The sequence below is a fragment of the Bubalus bubalis genome, chromosome 11 (assembly GCF_019923935.1).
Source record: "Bubalus bubalis isolate 160015118507 breed Murrah chromosome 11, NDDB_SH_1, whole genome shotgun sequence".
NCBI lineage: Eukaryota > Metazoa > Chordata > Mammalia > Artiodactyla > Bovidae > Bubalus > Bubalus bubalis.
In genome coordinates this window covers 67065481-67082016 of record NC_059167.1, presented here as the reverse complement: position 1 = coordinate 67082016, position 16536 = coordinate 67065481, and the positions used below count along the sequence as shown (strand labels likewise).

The following is a 16536-nucleotide window of genomic DNA, read 5'->3' as shown; positions in this document are numbered from 1 at the left end:
GTAGCAGAGTTAGACCATGTCTTTACAAGTAAAACCACTGCATTCAAAGAAAACTTAACCCCCAGGAACTTCGAGTGTACTATAATTTAGCCATCATGCGCTTATTCCAAGATTTTTTTTTCACTTAGAATGAGAATGACCTATCTAATATAATTTTCATTTCAGTTACATTTGGTATTGTCAGTCTTTTCATTTTTTAGTCATTCTAGAGGGTGTATAATTAACATTATAATTAATGGTTAATTATAATTAACCTTCAAAAACTGCAAGTATTCATAGACTTTAGAAAAACATTTTAATAATAAATTACATGCTACTCACCATACCATTGATTCACACAAACCAATGTATCATGAAACCATCATTTAGGATTGCTTATATAATCTTTCTATATAGTACATGTTATAAAATACCCTTATAGAAGTTTGTACTTTATCTGATCTCTTACATTTTGCTTTTGCTGTAGATTTCAATGACAGAATACAGCCATGAAAGGAAACATGCAAATGACCAAACAGTCATCTTTTCAGATGAAAACCAGATGGACCTGACAGCAAGTCACACTGTGATGATCACCAAAGGCCTTTTAGATTGTACCAAAAGTGAAAAGTCCACCAAGATAGATACTGCATCGTTTCTGGCCAACTTAAAACTCCACACTGAAGATTCAAGAATGAAGAAAGAATTAAATTTTTCTGTAGATCAGAACACTTCTTCAGAAAAGAAGATAAATTTCAATGACTTCATAAAAAGATTGAAAATAGGAAAATCAAATGCTTTTCCTTTTACAGGACCTGATAAAGAAAATTCTGAGATGCCTATTCATTCCAAAGAAGCAAATAAGACCACTTCTGTACATCAAATGCATGTATCTCTTGGTGTAGATGAAAATACCAGGAATATGACTAGACTCTTTAGAGAACAAGATGATGGAATGAATTTTACCCAGTGTCATACAACCAATATTCAGACTTTTGTTCCCACATCCAGTGAGGCCAGCTTAAGGGAATTTAAAGGTGATGATATTACAGTTTATGGCAATGACTTCATGGACTTGACAATTAGCCACACTGTACAGAAGTTACCTTCAGCAGATAATCTGCCTGAAATAGAAAATCAAACTCAGGATGTCATGATGGATGTTTCAACATGTTATGAAACTAAAGCACTAGAACAGAAGACAGTCTTTAAGGATAAACCGAATGATGCCTTCCAAGACCTTTCCTTTAACCCTGAAGGTAACATGCATATGATCAGAAGTCATATTACAGGGACAGAAATTCAAACAGGCACACAGGCTACCAACCAGAATATCAGACCATTGGCCACGATCCCAGAATCTAAATATTCTGGTCCAGGTATGCAAGATGATAAGACATTTTTCTATTCTAGTTGTAATGATGTTATGGAACTGACCAAGTGTCACTCAAGTATGAGAGAGGAGAAAAATTTGGTAAAGGATGACAATAATTATTCTAAAATGTATCCCAATCCAGATGGCAACTCTCTTCTTGGAGAGAAAACTGTTTATTCAGGAGATGATAGCATGGACATTACCAAGAGTCACACAGTTAAAATCGATAATCAAATTTTTAAACAAGTTCAGACAAATGCACAGAAAGCAACTGCACCAGTATCTGAAAAAGAAATGATGATCCAAAATCACATAATTGTGTCAGAGAATTGGGACATAAATGTAAATTGTCACTCCGTTCCTCTTGTATCTAAGGAAAGATTACAGCAGAGCCCGGAAAATCCTTTATTTGTTTCATTGACTGACAAAAGGACTGAAATCTTCATGGATGAAGATATGGATTTGACTAAAAGTCACACAGTTAATTTAGGAAGTCAGTTTCCTCTTGCATCTTATAATCTGACATCTGAGAATACCAGTAAATCTCACTCTCACAGCAAAAGCCTTTCTGATGAATGGGAAAAAATGACGAAAGATCATATTGACCTATCCCAACAACAAAACATAATATCTAAGAACATCCCAGCTAATACCTGGGACAAAGAAAAAAGTCAAGTTTTGAAGATTTCACCCTTTCTTGATAAAGATTCTCCTCAGTCACCTGATATTAACCAGGATGTAGCAACAAAACATAATATAGTATACTCTCGTGAAGATCTTGACAAACAGGTACCACTGGGAAATAACAGAAATACAATTTCATGTGAGCAAGCTTTGTTTCCTACTTCAAAGCCGTTATTTTCATCAAGAGGATGGCCTGCCATGAGAAATCATAATGTTGTTAACAGTCAAACAGTAAAATCTGTACTAGGCCAGAATTCTAAACTGCCTGAGCCACTAAGGAAAAGTTTAGGTAATCCCATTCCTGACTGTTCTGACAAGACAGTTATTTGTTCAGAGAAGGAAGAAGATATGGATCTAACCAACAGCCACACTGTCATTACTGGATTTGGTCCTTCTGAAGTACAAGAACTAAGTAAGACTAATTTAGAAAACACTAATAGCCAGTTATCAACAATAAACAGACAGAAAGCTGTAAAAGTTAAAAAATGTAATGAAAGTCCTATAGAAAAAATGGGAGTGTTTATTTCTACTGGTATCATGGATGTGTTGGAGGACAAAAATGTACAGAAATCCGGAATTCTGAATGAAAAACAAGATGTCAAAATTTGTGGAAGAAAAAGTCTTGGCAGACTAAAAGTTGATAAGACTGTTGTATTTTCAGAGGGAAATGAGAATGATATGGATATCACCAAGAGTTGTACAGTGGAAATAAATCATAGACCTTTACTAGATGAACATGATTCCCATTTGGTGCCTTTGGTAGGAAATTCTAACACTGTTTTATATGCATGTGGGCAAGATGACATGGAGGTCACCAGAAGTCACACAACTGCTATAGAATGTAAAACTGTCTCACCAGATAAAACAACTACTAGGCCTGTGGACAAAACTGTAATGTTTGTAGATAATCATGATGAACTAGAAATGACAAAGTCCCATACTGTTTTCATTGACTGCCAAACAAAGGAGAGAACTGTGCTTCCAGATAGACCTGACTTTGAACTATCCAAAAGAAAAAGCCTAGAAAAATCAAAAGTGACCCCTACTGCTACTGAGGAGAGTGTTTTTTTCCCGCAAAATGTCAAAAGGGATCATTCAGTCGCAAAAGTCAGCCAGCTGACACTACCAGGGAAATGGTCTAATCATGGTCCTTTAGAGAAAGCTGAAGCATTTATAGCTGATAACATGGAAGTGTCTAAATCAACCATTTGGAAAAATGACAGAAATGTACAAAAGCCTATATTGCTGAATGAACCTCTATCAGGCAAAAATCAGAGAAGGAAAAGCCTTAGATTCAAAAATGACACAACCATTGCGTTTTCAAAGAATGATAAAAATGATATGGATGTCCTCCAGTGTTGCACAGTGGAAATAAATAACAAAAGTGTCCTGGAAGATAGAGAGGACTCCCATCTGGTGCCTTTGGAAGGAACTTCTAATACTGTTTTGTATACCTGTGGACAGGATGACATGGAGATCACCAGAAGTCACACGACTGCCTTAGAATATAAACCTCTCTCACCAGATAAAATAACCACTAGGACTACAGACAAAACTGTTATGTTTGTAGATAATCACAATGATCTGGAAGTTACTAAGTCACACACTGTTTTCATTGATTGTCAAGCCACAGAGAAAATACTTCAAGAGTGCCCTGCATTTGGAATAGCAAAAAGAAAAACCTTGGGTGTTTCTTTTCCACAAGATGGTAATTCTATTCAAGAAGTCACTAAAAAACAAGCACTGGCTGTAGAAAACAAAATCGTTCTTCACAGTGAGCAAAAACATAATGTGATACCCTTTGTTCCTACTAATACATTGTCTGGGGGTCAAGGTGAGACAGATGTCAAATTTCATAGCACTTCTGTGGATGAAGAAGTCATGAAAGTTGTAAGCCAGGCCTATACATTGGAAAAAGCCAAAATTGAAAGCTATCAGTTAAATAGTACAGATAGAAGAAATGTAGATTTTACAGGTAGTCCTGCAACTGCTATTTGTGGATCTGGTGATAATTATTCCTGTTTACCTAATGTTACTTCCTTTTTTGGTAATTTGGAAAAGAATGTCATGTCCTTACATGATAAAGATGAAGATTTAAAAGCCAGTCATTTCCCAGTGCAAAATGATCTTCCTTATGCAAACAATTCAGCCAGTGATGATTATTTGAAATCTGAGGGACTGTCTCATTCTGTTCCTTGCTTGTTAGAGAAGGAAAAAGTTGTTCAAACCAATACCCAAGGACAGTTACATTGTGCCCCAAAAGTGCTAAAAGATCAAGATCTGATTAAGGAGCCCCCAAATCTAATATCAAATGAAACTTTAGTATATGGTGAAGATTCGGGGGAGATGGCTAAACTTAACTCAAAGCCAGTGTCTTTTAAGCTTCGAAGGGATCAAGTGGAGCCCTCTGTTGATAAGGCAGAACACAGTTTAAAGAAGACCTTTGTTGATGATGTTTGTGTTGTTTCTCAGCATCATCTGTTAACCCAACTACCTCCATTACCTCAACAAGGACAGAATAGTGTCAATAAAGATGAAGCAATATTGTCTAAAGCTGGAAATAATTTAAATATTGTTGGAGGAAATTCCTCTGAACCCACATGTGAAAATGATTCCACAATGCTCTATAATGGGAAACAGTTTACTACGGCCTATAAAAAAGAACCAAAGAAAAATATTCAAACAGCTAAATGTAATACAGCTATAGATTTCCACAGTAACTCAGCCTTGACTAAGCAAGTTATTCAAACTCTTATCAATCCTCGAGAAGCGTCAGACCCTGTGATTGCAACTTGTAGTGTCAAACCAAATCTGAATAACTTAAATGGAAAAACTGAAGAATTTTTAGATTTCCAACCAGTGCATTTACCACCTTCTCCAGAACAGTTACTTGAATTAGTAAATAAGGCACACCGTGATATGAGTATAGTGCAAGCTACAGAAGCACATAATGTTAACACAGTGTCTAGCAACGCTAAAGATGATAGAGATGAAGAAAATAACATTCCACATAATGGAGCCGAAGCCACCTCTGTACCATTAATGACAACTGTAAAAGATAAAATGAGGAGATGTTCTTTGGGAATATTTTTGCCCAGATTGCCAAACAAAAGAAATTGTAGTGTCACTGGTATTGATGATCTGAAGCAGGTTCCAGCAGACACAACTGATTTAAATCACTTAGAAACTCAGCCGGTTTCCAGTAAGGATTCAGGCATTGGAATTGTTAGAGCTAAACTGAACTTAAGTCCATCTCAATATATAAATGAGGAAAATCTCCCTATATATCCTGGTGAGATTAATTCCTCAGACTCTATCAGCATAGATACTGAGGAAAAGGCTTTGACTGAGACTTACCAAAAAGAGACTTCACCCTCTGAAAATAAAATGGAAGAAACCTGCAATAGCCAAAAAAGAACCTGGGTACAAGATGATGATGATATTCAGAATGAGAAAAAAATCAGAAAAAATGAAATTGTGTTTAGTGATACTGCACAAGATCAGGAGGTAAGCCCTGTCTTGAACTAAGAAATGTTCTTGATTGTCTTCTTTTTAATTATGAGTATTCTTGAATTTTAATTTTAGTGTTAGGTAAGCAGGAATTGTTTCCAGTTACAGGCCTGGAGAAATACTTCTGTATAAAATCTTAAAGAAATTAATTGACTAGCAGGTAGACTTAAACACAGTTTGAAGTGACAAATGGTCACAAAAAATGAAATGGGAAGTAGAAAAAATTAATATTGATTGTGTAATTCTAAATATTCTGTCACTTCTAGTGATTTGTCATTGTGACTTTGCATATAAAAATCTCTAGGCAGGGTACATGGAGTTTGATAAGTCATCTTCAGTGTTAAAATGTTTGGAGGGTAAAAAGATTTATTATGCAGACTGCATAAAGAAACGATGGACTGAATTTTCTTGACTAATGAAAATATGTAGAAGCTGAGAGTCCATTTCTTTCGAGGATGGGAGAATGCCTAGATCAAACCCAGTACCTCAAAGTGAAGTAAGATTTTGTGTTTATTTAAAAACACTGATTTGGATAACTTGGGGAGAATACAGGCTTCCCTGGTGGCTCAGTTGGTAAAGAATCCTCCTGCAATGCAGGCGACTCCAATTCGATTCCTGAGTCAGGAATATTCCCTGGAGGAGGGATAGGCTACCCACTCCAGTATTCATGGGCTTGTCATTTAGACTGAGTTTTGTAAGTGGAGAAATAAAGATTTGAAAGTATCATAGGTTCATAGAAACAAAGTTTAAATTCTGTTAAGTTTGTAAGTAAGCTTAGAAGATGATTTCAGTTAGATGAAAATGGCAGATAGAAAATGGTTTCAGATAGATGAAAATGACACTTAAGTCTGTAAAGTAAAATAGTTAAAATGGTAAAACCAGGACCATGTGACTTATTTGACTTCAACCAAAGGAGTCTTGGTCATCTGGGGAAGGAAATACTAAAGCCTAGAAATAAATTTTTTCTCTGTACTCCAGACAGGGCTATTTTGTATAGTCAGTATTCTCTTCTGTTTTCTACAGTGTAGTAGCCCTGACCCTGGTGTCTAGTAGATGAATAACTGGATAGGTCAACATTTGGTAGCTCATAGGATCTGGTTATAACCTGGATACCACTGAGAAACAATTTTCTCATATAGTATAATGCATAATGTTATTTCATTATATTTTTAAATAAAATTACTTTGAACTTCTAAAAGCCTACTAAGCTGCTTGTTACTTATTCTAATTCTTTACTAAAGAATTTTATATGATTACAGATAAATTTTATGTTAGAAGTATTTCTCCTGGCATTCAGCATTTAGTCATTATAATTAATAGTGTAATAACTTTACTCTTATGGTGTTCCTTTATTGATGATTTCAGATTTCTGATCTCCGTGCTGAAGGAGAGATGGATAAAAATGCTAACAGTGTATTGATAAAAAGCCTGAGCAGAACTCCATCTAGTTGTAGCAGTTCTCTGGATTCAATCAAGGCTGATGGGACCTCTCTGGACTTAAGCAGTAAGATTTTAATGAAGACTAAATAAGAGAAATCATCTGTTACTTGACTAATAATACATGTATTTCAGTTTAGGAGATATTTGAAATTTGTATAAGATTTTTGGGAGTTATAAATAGTTGATAAGTAAAGTAATATTTAGTTTATTTTTAATTCTTAGTTGTTTTAACAAATTGAGAAGTGTTATATTACAAGAGTGATTTTCTTAAGAAGCTTAAAATTGGTAGAAAAATAATATGGAGCCCTTAAAACTAATATACTTTACCCTACAAATGACTGTCTTCCCAGAAGGATCCTAGCAGATAGCTTCAAGAGCATGAACCACACATAAACCTGAACAATAATTAAAACTAAGTTTATAATTTAATTTAACTTGTTCATCACTTGAATTTGCTTTACTTTTAGCACACCTTGGTAGTCAAATAGAATCACAGTTTCTCAGAGATACTGTTTGTGAAGAGAGCTTGAAGGAGGTATGAAAGTATTTCTCATTTCTTTTTAATAGTTTTATTTATATTTTTTTTTGGCTGTGCCTGGTCATCTTTGCTTTGTGCAGGCTTTTTTCTAGTTGTGGCAAGCAGGGGCTACTCTCTGGTTGTGGTGCACGGGCTTCTCATTGTGACTGTCTCTTGTTGAGGAGCACAAGCTCTAGGATGTGCAGGCTTCCGTAGTTGTGGCACGTGGACTCAGTAGTTGCAGTTTGTGGGCTGTAGAGCACAGGCTCATTAGTTGTGGCACATGGGCTTAGTTGCTTTGCAGCATGTGGGATAGTCTCGGATTGGGGATCGAACCTGTATCTCCTGCATTAGTAGGATTCTTTACCACTGAGCCACCAGGGAAGCCCCTATTTCTCAAATGCACCTGATTTCCTCATTTTGCTTTCTCTTGTTTAATTTTTTTGAATTATGAACTATTTCAAATATACAGAAGACTAGTTTTCATTTTTTTTTGTTAAGGACAGGACATGCCAATTATGTATGTGGAGTAGAATCACAATTGGAAGGCCTATGTTTTGTTGTTTTTTCCCCCCAATTTTACTATTACTGAATAAACTTAAGAAATAATATTAGATTAAATCTGCTTGTGTATAGCCTACATCAGAATAATATTTACACATATGCAAAGTACTTTAAGCAATATAGAAACAAAAGAGGTGGTTCTAGTCAAAATTGCTCATACAAACTTTGAGCAGTGGTCAAAGTTTGAGCAATGGTCAAGTTTTACCTTGAATGGTCATGCAAACTTTTTTTCTTCCTCAGAAACTCAAAGATGGAAGAATAACAATAAAGGAGTTCTTTATACTTCTTCAGGTACACATTCTGATACAGAAACCCAGACAGAGCAATCTTCCAGCCAAAGTAAGTACAATTTCTTGGCAAAATAGTCATCTCAGTTAAAATATATGTTTACTAAACTGTATCAAAGCAAGTGTTTATTAAAAAAACAAAAAAAAGAATCTAAGGAAGCAAATTTTCGTACAGAAAATTTTGCTATAGAAGGTACATTTGGGGTTAGTGTAAAAATTTATTTTTAAAAAATATGAATTTTGAAAAGGTGGAGTTTTTTTTTCATTTCTTGCCATCTGTTTTGTTTTTTATACTTTTTCCTGAACATATGCTTTCCCCCATTATTATAAAAAGCCAAGTATAGCAGAGGTTTTAATAAACATTTTTCAATATAAAAAATATTTAAAATTATAGAATATTTAAATAATGCAACCAAGAAGCTTAGTTTAAAAGATTAATAGAAAACTCATATCATTTACATATAAAATTACATAGTAGTTTTTTTAACTTAAGTCTGTTGAACATTTACAAAAATTAGGTATGCCCTTGATCACAAAGAAAAACATGAGAAATTGAAAAACGGAGATTTCATAGATATCTGATCTTAATCCAATAAAATTAGAACTATTAAAAACACAAACATCTTGGAAATTAAGAAACATGTTTCTAGATAATTCATATCAAAGAGGAAAGCAAAACTATTTAGAACGCAAAGGAGAACAGTCTATGGGATATACAACAGAACATACACTTAGCAGGAAATTAAAAGCCTCAGATCACTGTTATAGAAGAGAATCTAAAACTAAAGGACTTTTTAATACTTTAAGAAATTGGAAAATGAACAATAAAATGACATCCGTAAAAAAGGTAGGAAGACAGAATTCAGGTAAATAGAAAATTAATAAAATAGAAAACAAAAACTAGTAGAAAAGATAACAGATCTAAAAATTGGTACTTTGGGGGAATTCCTTGGTAGTCCAGTGGTTAGGACTCTGTGCTCTCTGCCAAGGGTTTGGGTTCCACCTCTTGTCAGAGAGCTAAAATGAAGCATTTAGTGCTTCATTTATTAGTGCAATGCAGCTAATAAAATAAAAACTGGTACTTTGAAAACACAATTAAAAAAACTCTTAAATAGCTTAATTAAGTCAAAGGAAGGCTTCTCCCTGTGATCCAGTATATAAGAATCCCCCTTGCAACGCAGTGGACACTGGTTCAATACCTGGTCTGGGAAGATCCCATGTGCCTCAGGGCAATGGAGCCCCCGCGATGCAACTACTCTGCCATGCACTATTCTAGCCAGTACTCTAGAGCCCATGAACCATAACTGCTGAGCCCATGTACTACAGCTACTGAAGCCCATTAACCTTGAGCCCGTGCTTCCCAACAAGAGAAGGAAGCCAGTGCAATGAGAAACCCATACTCGACAACTAGAGAAAGCCTGTGTGCAGCAGCAAAAACACAACACAGCCAAAAATAAATCTAAAAAAAGGGGGGGAGAGAGAAAGCTAAAATACATATAATTGAGAAAGACACATCCACAGATGAAAAGAAAGATAAAAAGAATTTTTTTTAATCCTTCAACTGTGATGACAACTTTTAAGACCTAGATGATTTTTTAGAAAAATACCAAATTTACAAAAATACCAAATAAAAATTTTGTAATAATACAAAAATTACCAAAATTAACCCAAGAACTGGATAACTCTGATTAACTACCATTGAATATTTGTTTTGGCTATACCACCTGACTTGCAGGATCTTAGTTCCCTGGCCAGGGATTGAACTCACACCCTTTGCCATGAAAGTGAGGAGTCCTAACCACTGGACAACCAGGAAATTCCCACCATTGAAATTTTTAGTTTGCAATTTACCATTAAAATTGTCACTAGGACCAGATGACTACTAACTTTTAAAGAAGAGACCCACACATTTATGACTATTTGGTTTATGACAAAGATGCCCCTGTAGAATAGTGGCCTTTCCTATAAATGGTGTTGAATCAGTTGGCTATCTACAGGAAAAAAAATGAACCTTGATCCATACTTCACATTGTACATTAAAAAGTCAATCCTATACAACACCAAAGCACAAGTGCCAAAAATTAAAAATTGGACTTCATCAAAATTTAAAACTTGTGTGCTGCAAATGATACCATCAAGAAAGGGCAAACACAACCCACAGAACAGGAGAAAACATTTGAAAATCATACAACTTAGCTTTGTATCCAGAATATTTAAAGAACTCTTACAACTCAAAAAAATAACCCAGTTGGGGACTTCCCTGGTGGTCCAGTGGCTGTGGCTCAGCGCTCCCAACTCAGGGAGCCTGGGTTAAATCCCTGGTCAGGGAACTGAAACCCATGTGCTGCAACTAAGACCCAGTGCAGCCAAATAGATAAAAAGAATTAAAAAAAAAAAAAAGATAACCCAATTAAAAAATATCAAAGGATCAAAATTGACGTTTCTCCAAAGAAGATATATGAATGGCCAATTAGCAAAATAGTGATAAAGGAAGTACAAATTAAAATAAGTTACCACTTCACACCCACTAGGATGCCTGTAGCCAAAATGACAAAATAACAAGTGCTGGCAAGGATGTGAAGAGGCTGGAATTTTCATACATTGCTGGTAGACTTGTAAAATGGTGTAGCCTATTTCCTCAAAAAGTTAAACAGAACTATTATATGATCCACCAATTCCAATTCTAGGTATTTACCTAAGAGAATTGAATATGTACCTCTACACAAAAACTGGTACATGAACATTATTCATAATAGCCAAAAAGTGAACTGATTAGTGGTTACCTGAGGCTAAGGTAGGGGTGGAGGAGGAAGGAATGACAGCTAATGGGTACAAGGTTTCTTTTAGAGGAATGAAAGTGCTCTAAAATTAGCTGGTGATGATGTTGCACAACCTTGTGAATATATTTTATAAATCATTTAATCGCATACTTAGTGAACTATATGTTGTGTAAATTAAATCTCAATAAAGCTGTTTAGAAAGAAATCAATTACAGGAGCATTGATATCTAAAGGTGAAAAGTAAATCAAAGATAGAAAGGAGAAAGATACTCATGCATCTTTTGGGTCCCCAACCTCATTATTCTCATCACCATAATAGTGATGCCTCAGCTGCAGATGGGAAATAGAAAGGTGTCTAGGTATGTTATGTAGAGTCTTGGGAAATGCAGAAACAGTGCCAGGGGCCAGAGAAAGCAAAGGGGAAGCGTAGGAACAGAAAGGTTGCTGGCAGAGTAGAAGAGTGGAGGATATCTGGGAAGCTAATCATTGAGGGATGAATCAAGGGAATATTAGTATGAATTAGTATGACTCTTCCCCTTTGGTCTTAGGCTTTGTAGAGGTCAGGAAAGGCAGTGTTAGGGAAATATATCTGGGAAGGAACCATCAAGAGGGAAAGACAAATCAACTATACTTCAGTTAAAAAAAAAAAAAGATGGTAAGAAGAGTTCATGCTATCACAGGAAAGAAATTTAAAAATCCCAAAGTAGGGACTTCCCTGGCAGTCCAGTATTTAAGACTCCATGCTTCCAGTGCAGGAGGCACAGGTTCCATCTCTGGTTGGGGAACTAAGGTCATTCATGCTATGTGGTGCAGCCAAAAAAAGTATTAAAAAAAAAAAAAATCCCAAAGTAGAGAAAGGGCCAAAGAAATGGGTAATGTATGGGCTGTGGAAAAGGAGGTTCACAACTATGGGCATCTGTTACAGGATTTAGATGACCATGGGTCTCCTCTAGGGTGGAACTGGGGAGGCATTCTTGAGGCAGACAAGGAGATGTATGTTTGGCACCCATGCATGTGTGCAATTGTAGGAGTTCAGCTGGTAGCACCAGCTAAAGATACTATGTAGAGATGCCATATTGCTATATTGTGTAAGAAGAACTAATAACATAGTATTGTAGGTCAGTTATATTTCAAAAACAAACAAACTCATGAAAAATGAGATCAGATTTGTGGTTTACCAATGGGATGAGCAGAGGGGGAATTGGATCAAGGCAATCAAAAGGTACAGACTTCCAATTATAAGATAAGTAAATGCTAGGGATGTAAAGTACAACATGATAAATATAATTAGTGCTGTTGTATGTTGTGCATAAAAGTAGTTAAGAGAGTAAATCCTAAGAGTTCTCATCACAAGGAAAATTTTTTTCTATTTGTTTAATTTTGTATCTGTATGAGGTGATCATTCAGTCAGTTCAGTCACTCAGTCATGTCCGACTCTTTGCAACCCAGGGACTGCAGCACACCAGACTTCCCTGTCCATCACCAACCCCCGGAGCTTACTCAAACTCATGTCCATCCAGTTGGTGGTGCCATTCAACTATCTCATCCTCTGTCATCCCCTTCTCCTCCCGCCTTCAGTCTTTCACAACATCAGGGTCTTTTCCAACGAGTCAGTTCTTCGCCTCAGGTGGCCAAAGTATTGGAGTTTCAGCTTCAGCATCAGTCCTTCCAATTAATATTCAGGACTGATTTCCTTTAGGATGGACTGGTTGGATCTGGTTACAGTCCAAGTGATTCTCAAGAGTATTCTCCAACACCACAGTTCAAAAGCATCAATTCTTCAGTGCTCAGCTTTCTTCCCAGTCCAACTCACATCCATACATGACCACTGGAAAAACCATAGCCTTGACTAGATGGACCTTTGTTGGCAAAGTAATGTCTCTGCTTTTGAATATGCTATCTAGATTGGTCATAACTTTTCTTCCAAGGGGTAAGCATCTTTTAATTTCATGGCTGCAGTCACCATCTGCAGTGATTTTGGAGCCCAGAAAAATAAAGTCTGACACTGTTTCCACTGTTTCCCCATCTATTTCCCATGAAGTGATGGGACCAGATGCCATGATCTTAGTTTTCTGAATGTTGAGCTTTAAGCCAGCTTTTTCAGTCTCCTCTTTCACTTTCATCAAGAGGCTTTTTAGTTCCTCTTCACTTTCTGCCATAAGGGTGGTGTCATCTGCATATCTGAGATTATTGATGTTTCTCCCAGCAATCTTGATTCCAGCTTGTGCTTCTTCCAGCCCAGCGTTTCTCATGATGTACTCTGCATATAAGTTACCCTTACCAGGCCTGAAATATCTAAGAGCTGATAGTGCATAAATTGGGCACTTAATCAAAATAGATAAAGCAAGGGAAGGGAGTGACTTGTGCATGTAGTCCTGGAATCAAGGAGCAGCAGTTTAACCCATGTATTGCATTACAGCATAGGCAATTGCATTCAGTTGTATCCACAGTGCATAAGCCTGATATCCTTTGCATTTGGCATTCCTGGTGAATCTCTGGGAACATAGTCCTGTGTTTCACTTTGTGGTTATGAAGGTTCAAGAGAAACCTTACTCTTTAAAGAAAAAAAACTTAGCTGTTATAGGAATTTTCAAACCTATACAAAAGTAAATAATAGTTTAATGAACTTCTCATGTATCTATCACCAAACTTCAAAAATTATCAACTTCTGGGACTTCTCTGGTAGTCCAGTGGTTAAGACTTCGCCTTCCAATGCGGGGAGTACAAGTTTGTTCCCTCATTGGGGAGCTAAGATCCCACGTGCCTCAGGGCCAAAAAACAAAAACATAAAACAGAAGCAATGTTGTAACAAATTCAATAAAGACTTGAAGAAAAATTATCAATCCTTGTCTCTATATTTCCCTACCTCCCCATCCTTTTATTTTGAAGGAAATCGCAGGTATCGTCAATTTATCTGTATTTCAGTATGTATCCCTGAAAAGATGAGGACTCCTTAAACTATGTCCAAATATTATAACCTTATCTTTAAGTGATTAATTATTCAATCAGTATTATATTATTTCCCTGATTGTCTGCATTATTTTCCAGTTTGTTAAATTGCAACCCAAATGAGATTGATAGCTCTTTCTTAATTATATTTTAAAGTATAAGGTCCCCTTCAATAACCCTCTCTCCCCCGATCTCCCTTCTCTCTCCCTCTTTTTTTTTTGGAGGAAACCAGGTTTTTCCATACTCTGCTAAGTATGTGTTTTGCCCATTTTTCATACCCTAACTTCCGTTTTAACGTGTCCTTCTGTCCTTTGTATTTTCTGTAAGTCGACAGAGGCTTTATCAGATGACATGTTTTTGTTTTGCAAGTTTACTTTATACTTGTCCTTCCATCAGGAGTTAATATCTGGTGATGATCACCATTAAGTTATCATTATCTAGATCTAGCAATTTATTAAGAGTTGTAAAGTAGTGATATCATGATTTTCTTCATTTTTTCATATTATGTCCAAATACTTATGTAAAAAAAAATTCCTTTATCAAGTATTTGGCTCCTATATAAAAGACAGTCAGCCATTTTCCCAAGGAGGCCTGATTTCTTTGAGAAGTATAGAGCTTTGATTTTTCTTTATAAATTTAGCCTTAAAACTACTTTTTAAGAAAGAGAGTCATCATCAGTAATCATTGCCTTTAGCACCTTTTTACACTTTAACAACATGTTAGAAAACTAGTTACAGATGGAGAAATGAAATTAAAACCTCATTTGTATTTCCTTTTAATTTATCAACTGAAAGGAGAGTATGAGAGGAAACTAAAGTTTGTTAGATTATTTAGCAGGCCCTGAGCTTTGGTACCTTTTTAAAAAACTTTTACTTTGATCTTAAGAGGTTGGTCAATATTGTGCCCATTTTATAGATGAGGCCAAAACCTAGAATGCTAAAATGACTTATTCCGTGCCACACTGCCTATGAATAATGGACATTTGTAGTGTTTTCTTTGGATTTTATATGTAATAGGCTAACTTGGTTTTTCCAACACTGCATTAGGGACATCAGAAAGTTATTGGGTTAGAGCTGTAAGACGTTTTAAAAAATGTCCAAAAGACATTATAAGACATTTAAAAAAATAACCAGATTTTTACTGCTTCATTTTATGTATGCCAGAAAAGTCTGAGTTCAACCTGGGATAGAAGTAAGGATCAGGGCTAGTGAATGAGAATAGAAAAGAATAATCGTGGAAACTGGCATCTTTTTTTTCTTTCAATAAAGAGGTTTTTTATAAGTTTGAATTTTCAGATATTGATAGTTTTAAAACAATGTGTAAAACTCAAACAGGGTCTCTGTATCAATCTAGAGGGGTGGGATAGGGCGGGAGATGAAAGAGGTTCAAAAGGGAGGGATATATGTATACCTATGGCTGATTCATGTTGAGGTTTGACAAAAAACAACAAAATTCTGCAAAGCAATTATCCTTCAATTAAAAAATGAATTAAAAAAAACACAATGTATAACCATTTCTCTCTCCCACCCAAGTTTATTGACGTGTTTGTGCAAATAATGCATAAACAGTTTCAAATCATTTTTAAGCCTTTGTGTGGAACTTCCACAGTTCCTCTAAACATCCGTGGGAAATGGACTTTGATGTCAGAGACTTTATTTCAAATTCCAACTGTGGCTTACTAAGTATATGAATTTAAAGTTTTCCATTTTTCCTTTGTAGAACTTGTAAAAGTAAGCACTCACGTCTCAAGCACTGTTTGAGACTCTTAACAGTCCTTGCACATGGTTTGGTCCTCAAAATACCAGTTTTAAGGGATTTTTTTTTTCCAGTTTGCTGTAAACACATCACCTACTCTGGAAGACCTGATGTTAAGTCAATATGTTTACCGACCCAAGATACAGATTTATAAAGAAGATTGTGAAGCTCTTCGCCGGAAGATTGAAGAGTATGAAAGTTTCCATTTTTTGTGTGTTTTATTGGACGGGTGAATAATCTGTGTGACAAGATTTTGATTAGAATAACACTGGCATAAGAAAAGCTGACCGCATTAATTGGCAGTATATATAGTATATGGGAAAGAATTTCAGGTTTGTAGTCAGGTGGAAGTTCAACTCTTGGCTACTTATGTAAGTTATTTAACCTTCATTTTCACATTCATCAATTGAGGATAATAATACCTACTTAGTAGTGTAGAAGTAGTGTATATAATGAGCAGTAGAAGTAGTATATATAAGAAGTTTGCATGCCATTCTTAGCAAAGAGTATGTCCTTAATAGGGATTCCCAGGTGGCTCAGTGGTAAAGAATCCACCTACCAAGCAAGAGATTCAGGTTTAATCCCTGGGTGGGGAAGATCCCCTGGAGAAGGAAATGGCAACCTGCTCCAGTATTCTTTCCTGGAAAATTCCATGGACAAAGGAGCCTGGCAGTCTATAGCCATGCGGTCACAAAA

At 35.8% G+C, this 16536-nt stretch overlaps 1 protein-coding gene across 1 annotated transcript in view; it reads left to right on the top strand.

Annotated features, from left to right (window-relative positions):
• Positions 1–16536, top strand: part of KNL1 (kinetochore scaffold 1) — a 62836-nt gene that overhangs the window by 28515 nt on the left and 17785 nt on the right. The window contains 5 exon segments of the mRNA XM_006073053.4: positions 467–5545; positions 6914–7052; positions 7456–7523; positions 8310–8408; positions 15915–16030. Of these exon segments, the coding sequence (XP_006073115.4) occupies positions 467–5545; positions 6914–7052; positions 7456–7523; positions 8310–8408; positions 15915–16030 (5501 nt within the window).